Source organism: Cryptomeria japonica, chromosome 9, assembly GCF_030272615.1.
Source record: "Cryptomeria japonica chromosome 9, Sugi_1.0, whole genome shotgun sequence".
Taxonomy (NCBI): Eukaryota; Viridiplantae; Streptophyta; class Pinopsida; order Cupressales; family Cupressaceae; genus Cryptomeria; species Cryptomeria japonica.
The window spans coordinates 458,985,497-459,000,720 of NC_081413.1; the positions used below are offsets into that span (position 1 = coordinate 458,985,497).

General features: G+C 42.1%; 1 protein-coding gene across 1 annotated transcript in view; it reads right to left on the reverse strand.

The window, feature by feature from the left end:
- LOC131071659 (metal tolerance protein 2) overlaps nt 1-15,224 on the reverse strand; it is a 329,214-nt gene that overhangs the window by 130,276 nt on the left and 183,714 nt on the right. The window contains exon 5 of the mRNA XM_058007584.2: nt 1,647-1,762. Coding sequence (XP_057863567.2) covers nt 1,647-1,762 — 116 coding nt within the window. The remainder of the gene's footprint in view (nt 1-1,646; nt 1,763-15,224) is intronic.

Genomic DNA, 15,224 nt, shown 5'->3' on the forward strand with positions numbered 1-15,224 from the left:
TTTAACCCTTAGAATATGGATTTTATTCCGGAAAATTATGATTTTTCCACTCAAAATCACTTAGAAACTCTGAAACTTAATAAAACTCAACTGGACTTAGGCAAATTCATCCAAAATGGAGCGTAACACAAGAAAAACTATCGGGATAAAGTGCGAAATCAACTTGAATAATTCTCTAGGAGCGAGAAAACTCCAAAAGGTTTCAAAACACCTTAGCACTTAAAATCATCGATGAGGCCATTTAAAAACACGTTAACGCTCCAAAAAGGGTCTACACTTAGACAAAACTAGGATCATTTAAAAATCTCAATTTTCACGCGCTTGATCCTATAACTTCAAAACCCTAAACGACACTAGGCATGATCAAAACTCCGAGACTCGGGCACGAGAAACACAAAATTGCCCACTAAGTAGCCAAAACCCTAACCTAACAATGCAAAAAGAAGGAAGAGAGGGGGTCCTCGTTAGTAATGGGGCGATGTGTGAAAAGGTCACAACAATACCCAATATGAAGAAAGGAAGAACACATCTCTTTGCACATATTACTCGTCTTTGAGCTCATATCTGAACAGTTTTGACTGCAACGTAGAGATGAAGGGGTCATCTTCAAGCTCATACATAACAATGGCTTATTGGGTACTCAATATGAGTTGAAAAAAATGTTCAGTTTTTTATGTAGAGTAACAGCTTACACCATTTTCTATGCACTCTTTACTTGTCATCTCTTAATATCAGATGAAATTCCCTCTTTTAAAGCATATTAATATTATATATACACTTTTTACTTAACATCTCCTAATGACAAACAAACTTGTTTCCCAGCTGTATTGTTTATGGATGTAAAAATCTGCTCTATCCATAACTTTAATTGTCTGCATGCTGCTTAACCTGATTTTTGTCTTTGGAACAAGTATACTGACTTGTTATCTAAAAAGTAAAACCCCTTGTCAGAATCAAGATTGTCCTATGTAATCATTACAAAAAACGGTTTAGTAAAAAACTTGGTACGGTTAGTTATTGTCTCTTCTAATGTAACTTAAACTGGCAGAGCCATTTTTTATTATGGATCAATCCTAGATAGTCTGTGTTAAATTGTTTGGCATGAAAGATATCCCATTTTCTAAAATGTAAGATGCTCCTACCTATATAAAAAAAAATGTAGACTAGAAAAAGAACATAAAACAAAGTAGAAATTGTTCAGTATCTGCTATTATTATCTCCCCACTAGTTCCACAGCATGTCACGTGGGGTACTGACGGTAAGACTATGGTAAGTTTCATACCATATAATTAGGTTGACCAACATCAAGCACTGACTGTTCAATTATTCAACAAAAGTAAAAGTAGAAAGACTCAATCAATTTCAAGTCTAACTGAAAATAAGTATATAGCGAACACCAATGAAGCACCAATAGAAAACTTCATACAAATCTGGAGTACATAATTCATTTGATAAATCAAGCATTTTCCAAAGCAGAATGTCTAGAGCAGGATCTTGCCACTCAAAAAGTAAAAAGGATTACTAGTTTGAATTTTTCAAATCTGCGCAATAATGAGCAAAATTTGTTTCCCCGGGAAGACACTATGTTTAATGATTTCAACATTTAGTTGGAGATATGCATATATTCAGGACAACCAACAGCTTACCAACACCCACAAGCGCAATTACTGATGAAACAGCATCAGCACGATGATGCCATGCATTAGCTTTCAAAAGCCCACTCCCTATCTTTTCCCCAGCTCTTTTTGTCACCCAATAGAGTCTGCACACAAAATTCTTACATTACATAGACTAACACAAATATTGTAGTAATAGGAAAATGAATGAATAATAAATTTATACAACACATTAAATTTAAATATAACACAGAAAAAACAAAAAGAAAAACAACTACAATTAAATTGAATCTAATTAAGAAATATCATAGATTAGCAACATACCAATGAAATCAAAGGTTCAAAGGTCATCCTTACAGCATATTCAATGCTGCAGAATCCTTTTACAAACCATGTATAATAATAAAAAATGATTATCAGGTCCAAAAAACTATAAGCACATCATGATTGGGCATACATTTCCCAGGCCTTATGCCACAAGTACTGTCCCTTTTCTGAAATAGGATTTAATAAAAATAATAATAAATAAATTAGAATATAAATAAATAAATAATAAAATATGATATACTGTCATTAAAAGTTAATTAAGTTTAATGAAAAGTCAAGAGGCATGCTACATGAAGAGTTGTGACTCCCTCAAGAGCTCATTTGAAAGAGGACAAGGAGAAAGGGGAAAAAGAATGGAGCAAAGGAATTAAGGAAAGACAAATGGATAAGAAAGAATGGAAAGTAAACGAGGAAGTGATTCTCTCAAAAAGGCATAAATAATGAAGGGTTACGACTCTTTCAAAAGGAAATAATTATATGAAAGGTTGTGTCTCTTTCAAAAGGTGGATATTATGAAGGTTGTGAGCATTGCAAAGGACAGACATGGTGAAGAGGTGTGACTCTCCCTCATTGAGGATATAAAAAGGAGAAGGTCTCATTTGAGGAGGAATCATCCATAAGATCAAATAAGACAAGAAAGTCAACGGATCAAGGGAGAAATATCTAATATCAGAACTAATAACGGACAAAATTAGCAAACTTTGGTATTTACAAGGGCAAGATTTAGGGCAATCCCAAAAGGGGACATTACAAATGGCATCAAAGCACCGTGCCTGCTAGCTTGAGGAATAGAAGATAGTTAATGCAAACTAACCAAAGAGCTCAAAGGCATTGGAAAGATAAAGGAAGCAATTTGTTGAATATCATTCATATCCAAGCATACTTGAGCATACTTATGAGCAGCAAGATGGGGATAGGCCCACTTTCTAGCTTTAGATGAATTATGGGCAGAAGGATGGGGTTAGGCCCACTTTTTGGCTCAAAATGAATTATGGGCAGAAGGATGGGGTTAGGCCCACTTTCTGGCTCAAAATGGGTTATGGAAGAAGGATGGAGTTAGGCCCACTTTCTGGCTCAAAATGGATTATGGGCAAAAGGATGGGGTTAGGCACACTTTCTGGTTCAAAATGGATTACGGGCAGAAGGATGGGCTTAGGCCCACTTTCTCGCTCAAAATGGATTAGAAGAGATGGGGTTAGGCTCACTTTCTAGCTCAAAATGGATTATGGGCAGAAGGATGGGGTTAGGCCCAATTTTTGGCTCAAAAAGGATTATGAGGAGAAAGATGGGGTTAGGCCCACTTTCTTGCTCAATATAGATTATGAGCAACAAGATTGGGATTAGGAACACTTTCTAGCTTGAAAAAAAAAAGGGATCTAACAAAACGTGTATTTGTGTGTATACTCAATGTATGAATATATTCAAGTGTATACTTCATGTTTTAATGTGTATGCCCCATGTTTGGTTGATACTTAATGTGTTTTCAACAAGTTTATTCCGTGTGTGTTTTCAAAGCCATTTCATATTGGGAATCATTTTGAACACTCCATTGCTTGAGGACAAGCAATATTGGGTGAGGTGGACTGTAATGTCCCTTTTTTGTAATAGGATTCAATAATAAATAATAATAATTAAATTAAAATATAAATAAATAAATAATAAAATACGATATACTATAATTACAAGTTAATTAAGTTTAATGAAAAGTCAAGAGAAATGCTACATGAAGAGTTGTGACTCCCTCAAACATGAGATATAAAAGGAGAAGAGTTCATTTGAAAGAGGACAAGGAGGAAGGGGAAAAAGAATGGAGCATAGGAATTAAGGAAAGGTAAATGGAGAAGAAAGAATGGGAAGTAAATGAAAAAGTGATTCTCTCAAAAAGGCATAAATAATGAAGGGTTATGACTCTTTCAAAAATTAATAAAAATGAAAGGTGTCTCTTTCAAAAGGTGATGATTATGAAGGTTGTGACCATTACAAAGGGCGGACATGGTGAAGAGGTGTGACTCTCCCTCACATTGGAGGATATAAAAAGGAAAAGGTCTCATTTGGGGAGGAATCATCCACAAGATCAAATAAGACAAGAAAGTCAACGGATCAAAGGAAAAATATCTAGTATTAGAATTAATAAGGGAGAAAATTAGCAAACCTTCAAGGGCGAGATTTAGGGCAATCCCAAAAGGGGACAATACACCACAATGCAGAAATGATGCTTTTTGATCAATGTATTTAGGAAGAATTCAAGAATATCATTTACATTCTCACTCTTCAAGCCATTTTGGAAATGGCTATGCAACAACCTTCTAAAGTATTTTCCTGCTTTATAAACTATGCAAGCATCAAGTAGAACAAAGTTGTGTTCCAATTCTTACTACTACATGTTGTCCTCATTTTTGTTTTCAAAGATATGGACTATTACATTGAATTTTTTCTCAAAAAATGAAAATTTTACTCTAAGGCACACTTCCCGAGGCAGAATTTTACTCTACCCTTGGACTAGACTAATCCTCAATCCATCCTCAAACCACGTTTCGAATTTAATCACGTTTCGATCTCGTTTGCTTTGTTTTTCTTTCAATTTCGAGTTTTTTCTCCCTGACTGCAGGTGGAAAATTTTCCTTAAGTTGCAAGTTCTAATTTTCTCTTGTTTTAGTGTTGTGGAGAAATTTTAAGTTAATTACAAGTGCACTTTATGTAATTTTTAAATTTGTTATTAACTTTTTATTTCCCCCTTGTTGTTTTTTGTCTTTTTAGTCATTGTAGGAACTTTTTGAACACATTACAAGTGAACTTTAAATTGTAAAGTTAAAATAAAACTTGTAATTTATTTAAAAAGTTTCACTTAAGTGATTTTAAGTTATCATAGGGGTTTTTCTCCTCCATTTCAAATTTTATAAAGTCACTTTAAGTTGTAATAGGGATTTTGTTTCTGTTGCCGGGAATAATCATTATGTTATGTTGTTATATTATGTTTATGTTGTCGTCGGTAATAATGAGTTACGGTGGTCAGTTAGTTAGCCGACGGGTAGGTAGTTGGAGTCGCAACGGTTGTGTCGCACCCCTTCGGGTATTATATATTGTGTACCTTTTCTTCGAAAGGATCATGTTAGTCATGTCAGATCTAATGTTATAAGCACTTATTGTACATGGACTGTTGAATTAACATAGAGGCTGGTTATTTAATATATTTCCATTATGTTCTGTGCATTTACGTTCTGCATTTAACCGTTTACCCGAGAGGGCAAACATTTGGCGCCGCTGCCTAGACGAACTCGGGAACGGAAGACACGGATGGCGCACAGACACAATGGGCCTACCCGTTGGTGAAGTAAACCCGAAGGCCGACGACGCGCGAACAGAACTTTATATAGGAGAAGACACGGCAACGCGAGAATTTTCAATTTTGCTCCAGGTAGCCATTCAGACATACGTTCGACGAGAAGCGGCGGAGGCAAAAATCCCACCAAGTGTCGTGTGGACAGCGCTGGAGGTTAGCCCGGCAGTAAACCGGTTGATGAACCACCTCCCCCGATTGCTTGCACAGGCATCGCTGGCACAATAGGCCTGCCTGGAGGAGATTGCCCAGGAAGAGCGACGACAACAAATCCTGCAACGCTACGAAGAGAACAGCCGACAGGAAACAGAACGAGATGGCGCCAAGCCAGGAGGAAATTGAACCTTGTAATAATCCCGACACACTGCTGATATAAATTGTGGCCGAAAGGAAAAATAAAAATAAAAATAATAAAAGTTTTTTTGTGTACATGGCGTGTGTTTGCTGTGTATGGAAGTGACTTATGCCCAATAGACTAAATAAGGACAAAAATAAAAAGATACAAAGTGACGAATGGGAAGTGGCACAAACCGCGTTGAATCTCAGACAGTAGATAGAACGAAGGCGTAGGCTAAGGCAGCTTGTCGAGGGACGACCGGCCGAGGGGTTGCCCGAAGGGAACCTAGGAGGTGTCACGGAGGTTGCGGAGGCAGAGATAGACGGAGAGAACTACACTGTCTACACTGTTGTAGGGCTGCCAGAAGGAGTCACGAAGGGTGCCGAAGGAGAACTCTACAGTTCGCCAGAATACCACCGTAGGGTAAGAAGCCGCGAAGAGTTGGTGGAACAAACAAGGCGAAGTCTAAACCTGATCGACGCTACCAGAGACTTGCTAAAGAATTTGTCCATTTCAGAGGACAACCAAAGGGAGACAACGAAAGGTGACGGTACGACCGAAGGTGCCGAGGGAGCACAAGGGTACCGTACGGGAGGCAATTTGTTTGGTTTGGTGTCAAGAACTTTTTCCGAAGGACCCACGAGTGGAGGTTCAGTTGCAGGAGGCGGAGGATCGCCAGGTACAAGCACACAAGGAATTAGAGGAGCGAGACCCAGCGGTGGGATGGCGAGTAAACAAAAATTGCCAAAGTTCACAGGGGAGGGCAAGGAAGACCCCTTATGGCATTGTCGTACATGTGAAACCATTTGGTCCGCCAATGGAGTAACAGACCAGGATGAGTGGGTACAGCAGTTCCCAGCCACGTTACGAGGAGTTACCATAGATTGGTACTCCGATGTGGACAAGCAAAAAGTGGCCACGTGGGCCAATCTACAAAAGGAATTCACGGGGGAGTTTCGGTTGCTCCATGATGACAATGAAATTGTAACGGAGATATACAGTACCAAACAAGGTACCAGGGAGACAGTACGGGCATACAGTCAGAGGCTGAAAGAACTCTTGGGTAAAATGGAAAGCCAACCCGCAGATGGATTGAAGAAACGATGGTTCGTTGAAGGGTTGAAATCCTCCCTACGGAGGAAGATGAAAATTGTACCCCCGATGTCATATGACGACGCTTATAATAGGGCGATGGACCTGGAGAGCAAACACAAAACATCAAAGAAGAAGAAAAGTAATAAATCCTCATCTGAGGATGATGACTCTTCACAGGAAAGCAGCAGCGATGACGAGGCTAGCAAATGGGTGCAAGCGCTCCAGAAAGACATGGAGCGAATGAGAAAAGAATTCAAAATAATGAGAAGCACTGGTCGGAACGAAGGGGACATATGGTGCACTGAGTGCAAAGAGGAAGGGCACACAAAGGGTACTTGCCAAAAGAAGGCATTCTGCGAGATTTGCCAAGTGATGGGACACTCCACCAAGGAGTGCCCATACAACATGAAAACCTGAAGTACGCAAATGAACCAGGTGTTGTTCACGAAGCAGGCCACAACATCCGCACCAGCGGGTACCGGCCAACATACTAACACAACGGCATCATCTGGAGGATACCGGGACAACAAACGCGGCGGCGGAAGGAATAGCAACAATAACAATAATGGAAGCTGTATCCAGTATGACGCCAAGGGCCGGCCAATTATCCAATGTAGGGCCTGTAATCAGTGGGGGCACTTCGCCCGTGATTGCACGAAGGAAGCTACCCCTCAGCACCTCTGCCGTTGGTGTGGGCCAGGCGACCATGAGGACGCAAATCACCCGCAGGCAGAGGTTAATCTCCTCAACATTGAGAAGGCTGAGAAGACTGGTGAGAAAGAAGTACTGGCGATCACCCGCGCCCAGACGAAAAAAGCCACTTATCCTGACCCCCGTACGGAGAAGGAGAGATTACGGGAGGCAAAGGCCAATATTGAACATGAGACGACGACCGAACGACGGGACAACGAGGTGGCGAGTACATCATCCCGTACGGAAGCGGAAAATAACATCATTGGGCAAATCTTGCAGATAGAGGTGCCGATAAAGGTAAAAGACCTTCTAGACTCTATGCCACAATTGAGGACTGCCATCCTCACCAATGTGCAAAGCACCGCATTATCAAGTACACCACAGGTAGGGGTTCCCGCCACCGCATCGTCGAGTGCACCACAGGTAGGGGTTCCTGCCACCGCTTCAAAGAGTACACCACAGGTGGAGGTTTCAGTCAGCCCTTCGACTGACCCGATGTTACTAGCCTTGAGTAGTGGTAGACACCCAGCTGTGGTAGAAATGGGTATCCGTGGGACCATTCTGAAGGACACCATTGTGGACGAGGGATCTGGGGTGAATGTACTACCAGAAGAAACATGGAAGCGGCTGGGGAAGCCCACCCTATGGCCACCCACATTCAACCTGGTGGGAGCGGACCAACACGGCATTAAGCCACTCGACCTGTTGATGGCCCAGCAAGTGACAATTGGTACGCAACCATTCTTGTTAGATTTCGTGGTTATTCCCTCGAAGAAGAAAGGCCATGATGCCATCCTGAGGAGAGCGTGGTTAATCAACGCGAGGGTAAACCACAACTGGAAGAAAAATACACTTTCCATGGAGAAGGGAGGGCGGAAATATACCATTGATCTACACACCCAAGATGTTGGCAAAGAGCTCGCCTCTTCTGACTCGGACTTAGAGGACTATAATAAAGGGGAAGGGGGTCCCGATGAAAGCAAGGGCAAGAACGCGATGGAGCCGAACAGTGAAGGGGTGCTAGAATTGGAGGGATGTTCTGAAGATGAGGTATGCTCACTTAACGGACTCTTCCACTAGCAAATAGAGGATTACGAAATGTTCCAAAGCTACAGGCTCGAAGTAGAGGAACCAAAGCAACCAACAGAGGTGTACCTGCCGGAATACAAAGAATATTGGAAGGGAGACGCCCCAAACCCTGGCGACGTAGATAATCCGAAGAGTGTTGGCAACAATTGGAACCCTGTATGGAAGACCGCAGTCTTCAAAATCTTTATTATTCTTCTTCTTCTTATGTACGGGAAGGAGGTCGTGGTCCCTGTAGAATTTGTGGTTCCAGGTCTTCCGATGGCCATTGAAAATAGACTTGCCACCAACGGGCCCAAATTGAAACCCTACCACGCGAAGCGCGCAGGGGACCCGAGAGGCCGGACGGACACCCGAGAGCCCGAAGGGGGACCCGAGAGGATGGAAGGGGACCTAAGAGGCTGGGCAGGCGACTTGAGAGGCATGGGACAAAAGCAGGAGACTTTTGGGCGAGGAAAACCGAGAAGGATGAAGGGCGATCCTAGAGACAGGGGACCCGAGCTGAAGACTCTCTAGACAACTTAAAAAAAAAAAAAAACCATACGCTCAAAAAAAAAAAAATGAAAAAATTTGAAAAAAAAACCGTACAGTCGTATGACAGCGACCGTACGGTCAAAAAAATTATAAAAAAAAAAGGGATGGACCTACGGTGGGACAACCGTGCGGTGGGCCACCGGCGGTGGTAACACTGTGCGGTGGGCCACCGGCGGTGACCACCGTGTAGTGGTAACACCGACGGTGACCACCGTGCGGTGGACCACCGGCGGTGGTAACACCGTACGGTGGACACCGGTGGTGGCACCCGCAACTACAAAGCCGCACAGCCCGTAGCCGCACAACTCACTCGCCCGCACACTCACGCGCCGAACAGCCCGCAGCAGCACAGCCATGCAAACGCACAAACACACACGCAGTTGCTTCGTCGTCAGTGGTCACTGTACAGTTGAACTGCGTTGGGCGTGCGGAAGGAGGACCGTACGGTGTGCACAGTTGAGCATGTTGTCAATATGCTGGAGGTGTGTCCGTACGGTAAGAAGGGTGTCGACCGCACGGGAAGGTGGCCACACGATCGGAGGTGCCAGTGGAGGTGTGTCCGTATGGTAAGAAGGGTGTCGACCGCACGGGAAGGTGGCCGCATGATCGGAGGTGCCAGTGCTGTTGTTGACCGTACAGGGAGGTTATATGGCCGGGGTGCCATCGGGGACATTACAGTGCAAAAAAAAAAAAAAAAAACGACGACGACCAAATTTAAAATGATTCGTTGGAGTTTGAAGCCAAGACACTGGAAATTCAGAGTGGAAAAGAAGGGTTTTTGGCATCTTAAAATATCACAGAAATGCTGTGCGCGTATGGTTCTGAGGGTTGTAAATTGGTGTTGGCGGCGGGGGCGCTGCCCCTCGACCCCACTGGGGGCATTGCCCCCAGACCCCTAGTTTATTTTGAGCTACAGAAGACCACGGGAAGTGTTGTGGTTTTTCCGTATTGTGAGAAAGAAGCCTACAGCTAAGCATTGGCGGGGAAGCCATAAGCCGTAGAAGGAGACGGATTTGGAGGTTGGGAACAAACAGAGTTTGAGGGAAGGCATTGCAGGTCCGTGCAGTTGTATGACACCAGGGAGTTATTCAGTTCAGTTTTTGGCCTTTGGGGAGTGTGATGGAGGATTTGAGGTGTCTCCTAGCATTTGTGCCAGCGGATTGTGGCCACCTCCAGGCATGACTGGTACGCTTTGAGGAACTCGGAGTATGTCTCGGCTGGACGTGAGGTTGCCTTGGTGGATGCACAGAGGGCTTGGGAGGAGCTGACCACCAGGTTGGAGGCAATAGTCGCATGAGACTTAGTTCAACGTACCCAGGAGTTGGATGCCGGGAGAGCAGCACGGGTGGCTATCGAGGACAAATTGGCTAGGGAGATAGTATCAATTGAGTAGCAGTTGGTGGAAGCTGAGACTGAAAAACGTGTTTTGCAGACAAGTTTGGGTTAAGCACAGGAGGACTGTGATGGCAAAGGAAGCAATATTGGTGAATTCCGCACTTGAGCATCGGATGGTAGCAGAAAAGGGTTTTCTAGGCGAGGCCGCAGCAAGTGTATAAGATCTGGGCCCGACTGGCGTCAGTAGTTCCTGCCGTTCATCTCTATTTTTGTATTAAGTCGTCGGAGTCTACTTCTTTTCTTGGGGGGGATGATGTTGCTGGGAATAATCATTATGTTATGTTGTTATATTATGTTTATGTTGTCGTCGGTAATAATGAGTTACGGCGGTCAGTTAGTTAGCCGACGGGTAGGTAGTTGGAGTCGCGACGGTTGTGTCGCACCCCTTCGGGTATTATATATTGTGTACCTTTTCTTCGAAAGGATCATGTTAGTCGTGTCAGATCTAATGTTATAAGCACTTATTGTACATGGACTGTTGAACTAATATAGAGGCTGGTTATTTAATATATTTCCATTATGTTTTGTGCATTTACGTTTTGCATTTAACCGTTTACCCGAGAGGGCAAACAGTTTCTCTATTACACGTTTTATTTTTAAGTTATTTTTGACTTGTTAAAAGAATTTTATTTTCCCTTTACTAGTCTTTTGTTGAGTTGTTTAAAACTTCTAAAGGGAGTTTTATTTCCCTTTTACATGCATTTTAAACTTGTAGTTTTCTCACAAACCCGATTTTGCCTTAATGCATGAAAAGTGAACATATTAAAACTTGCAAATGGGTTTTAAAAACCCAATTTCATGTTCTTTGCAAATTTTAAACTTGTTGCCCTTCCCCAAGAACCCGACCAACTATAGAAGTCGAATTTGTTGAAGGATTCAAACGATTTTTGTGGAGAAATTTTAGGAGGAAGGCATTTCGATTCCTAACCTATTCTCAGGCATTTTGAAACTCTTTTTGTGCCATTTGGAAGTCGTTTTGCTGATTTAAAGGCATTCAAACAGCAAACACATGTTTTTGAAAATGCCACGATTTACCTCATGAAAAGCCACGAATCCTCCTTCTCCCAAGTCGTTTTGGCTTCTCTTACCTAGGCGTGGAGATTGGAAACTTCATTTGACCGATTCTTCATGCATTTGTTAGGTGTTTTACTACATATGGCATTTTTGAAAAAACTTGGCTAGGGTTTGAATCTTCTTCTTTTTTCTATTTAAGAGATTTAATCTCTTCTTTCAACAATTGCTTCTTGTTCTTGGGAGGTCGTTTTTGTTGATCAAGGTATGCTTTCTTCTCTTTTTCTTGCTTTCTTTTCTTGTTTTAGTTTGTTTTAGTTTCCTTGATCAAGTTGTATATATCTCAGTTTTGTTTTGCTCTTGCCTAAAATTGGTTTTTGTGAGAGATTTTCCCCTTTGTTCCAAGTTTGCAAAGCAATGTGTGAATTGCATTGTCTTTCCCCATTTTCCCTCTTTACTTGCATTCGGGATTTAAAAACCCGATTGCAAGTGAGATTAAAATAGTCAATCTACCCCTTTGGTTGAAAAATCCTAACTATCTTTTGTTGAAATTCCAAGTTTCAAAGTTGGAAAAATACTCATCCTTTCAAAGTCGGATTTTTAAAACTTGATTACAAGTTGAAAGTTCTTCCCATTTTCATCAAGATGATCTTCCCAAAATCTTCTCATTTTCACTCATATTCATTGCTATCATCCGTCTATACCATTCCCGCCATTTTCTACATGTCAAAATCTCATTTTTCACCCACCACTCCATTTTCCTTTTTACAAGTGTACTTGCATTCGGGTTTCAAAAGTCCGATTGCATATTTGTTCTTCCCTACTTGTATGCTTGTAAAACGTTCCCCAAGATCCGAAACTGGTCAAAAGCCAAGTTCCAAGCATCCCTATTTATTTCCCATCTTCCTCTCACAAAGTTGTGAAGTGCAAGAGTTAGAATTTTTCCCATTTGAAGAAGAAAGATGATAGTTGCAGCTGATCTTGATGTTGCTTTGACACTTTTAAGTCTTCATCGCAGCATACCAAGTTGTTCTTCAACGTCAGATTTACCGTCATCTTCCGTTCCAAAGAAGATGAAATACAAATTTGATAAGTACCAGAATGAGGTCTCCCCTTCACAAGTTTCCTCCCCTATGGATCATATCAAGGATATGGAAATAGGGCATGTTGACATGTCAGATTTCATCAAAAAGGGTGGAGGATCCAAAGGATAGCAATATGTAGCGATTGTTGGACAGCCACATTCACCATGCTTCTTCTTTTCCGGTGGCTGCCCAAGAACCTGAATTTGTTCTTGCTTGTGCTCACCATTTTGATAAAGAGACAAGAACTAATGATGATGGGGAGGCGATAATCCATCTTGATGCGGATAACATTGAGAAAAATTTCAGAATACCATCAGCACCTGTGTATATGGAGATTTCCAAAGATAGTGCAGCTAGATATTATGTTTCAAGGGAAAAGGATTCCAAACGCCACATTAACAGGTGGATCCATGAGCCACGAGCCGCTTTCACAAGGTGGGCTAAGTTATACCGTTGCGACTTCAAGTGGGAAATTGGAGACATCATTACTCTCCTCAGCAGGATGTTGGGTCTAGAGCATTCTAATGTTTCCAAGCCTTGGATGTATCAGTTTATCATGTTTATAAGGCAGTCACATCACATCTCATGGGGTGAAATCATCAGTGATGCTTTGTGTGAACAACTCGCGGCAGTCCCTATCACCATGACATTCTACATGAACTCATATCTGGTGTATCTAGCAGCATCACTTAGACACTTCCCTAGTCTTTCTACCAAGGGTGATCACTCGCTTATATCTGTATGGGATTACTATGATCAGCTGCCTTTGAGACCCAACAGATTGCATTACAGGAGGAGGGTTCAGGATGCATTATTTGGTTATTTTATGTGTCAATTTGACAAGACACTAAATAATAGAAGAGTATCAAATGAGGCGTGGGAAAAAGTGAATGAATATGGCTGCTTATTCCTTCAATTCTCAACTTTCGCTTACATGAGAGTTGGATGTTACGGTGGGCAGCAGTACATGCTTCCTAGATTCCCAAGTGATAAGATTATTCTTATGGAGTTGGGAAGACAGATCATGGTCGGTCATGCACATCAACCTGTCAGGCATAAGGTTGGGATGGGGATTTCTGCAACTAACCCATTGAAGATTGGTCGATACTCCCTCATTACATCCACCAAAGCCAAAGCCATGGAGACCGAAATGCAGGAGATAAAACTCTAAAGGTTCAAGTCAAGGGCAGATTTTGACTACCGAGGTATGAAGGAGAGGGTCAAAAAGTCCTTCATACATGTGCATCGCATAGAGGATATTTGGGTGGATCTCCGTACAAAGAAAGAAGTCTGTGAGATGGATTATTGCAGGCTCACCCTTGAGCAAATTGTTGATCTAAACCTGGTGGACATTTCGCAAGGAATGATTGATGATGGAAATGTATTCGATTTAGAGTATGTTGAGAAGGGAGTTGATGAAGCACCACTTTCATCAATTCATTGGTCACATAAGGAGCATACGTCCATTCTTGACAGACTTCAGCCCATCTTAGCTAACACTAGCACTTGGATCAAAAATAACGGTGTTAGACTCATCAAGATCAAGGTTGGAAAAGAAGATGATTCTACAAGACCTCTCAAAGGTAAGTCTGAAATCCAAATAGATAACAACGTGCATCATCTTCGGGCACAAGAATCAAGTTGCGGATTAGTCAGGCAATGGTATTTCCTCCCGAGGAGGAGACAGTTCATGGGAAGGTAAAATCCCAGCTTCATATTCATGTGATTGATCCTGAAAATCCAGAGGAAGAACAACATTCAGATGATGCTCCTAAGTCATCAGCTTCAAAGTCACCTTATGAGGTCTCTTCCTCAATCCCCATGGAGCTACCTTTATCTCATCCTAACACAGATATGGATGATTCTTCCACTATTCATGATGTTCCTATAGTAGTGGATGAGTCTCCTCAGAACGTCATTCCCATTTCACCAGTTGAGCCACCTCTTGATCATCAACAAGAGAGTTTGCTAGAAATCTTTGAGGACACTCCTGCATGTATTCACTTGTCAGAAATTGATAACTCTACTTCTAGCTTTGAGGAGTTTATGAGACAATCTTCATGCCCTTTGGTTACCGAGCAAGCCATGGTTGCCATCCAGACAGATACTTCCCCCAGGGTGACCACGGTTGTTCAAACAGAAATTGCTTCTCCTTTGCTTTCAGCTGCTACTGAAGGAGAGATAATGGCTTTACCTCCATAGCTCAGTTCTTTCACTCCCAAGAGAAAGAAAAAGGAAATTTCTCCCGATGTCTTTGATTATTAGCAGCTTAAGCAATCTAGGCCCAACGTTGCTAAAAGAGCCAAGACAATTTCAAGGGTAATTGTTGACAGCAACAAAATGAAGGTGGCTGAAATTTTTGAACCTCTTGTAGACAAGCCACATGAGGAATTGCAAGTTGCTGATTAAAGGGTCACAAAAGTAGAATTGGGTAAGAAAACACATGAAGTAGTCAAGCATGATGCCCAACAGTCCGTAGCTTCACTAGTACAACGATATGATGAGCTTCTAGCGAAGAAGGACAAGCTAGAAGAGAAGAATAGGCAACTTGTTGCAGCTGTTCAAAAGATCACTAAATCCGCCAGTGAAGGGAGCAATCCTTCAAGTTCTTCCAGTCCGCAAGAATCAATTCAAGGAGTTGAGAGAGCGGCTCAAAAGGTACAAGCATTGGAATCTAGGGTAGATCAGCTTCATGATTTGTGTGCACA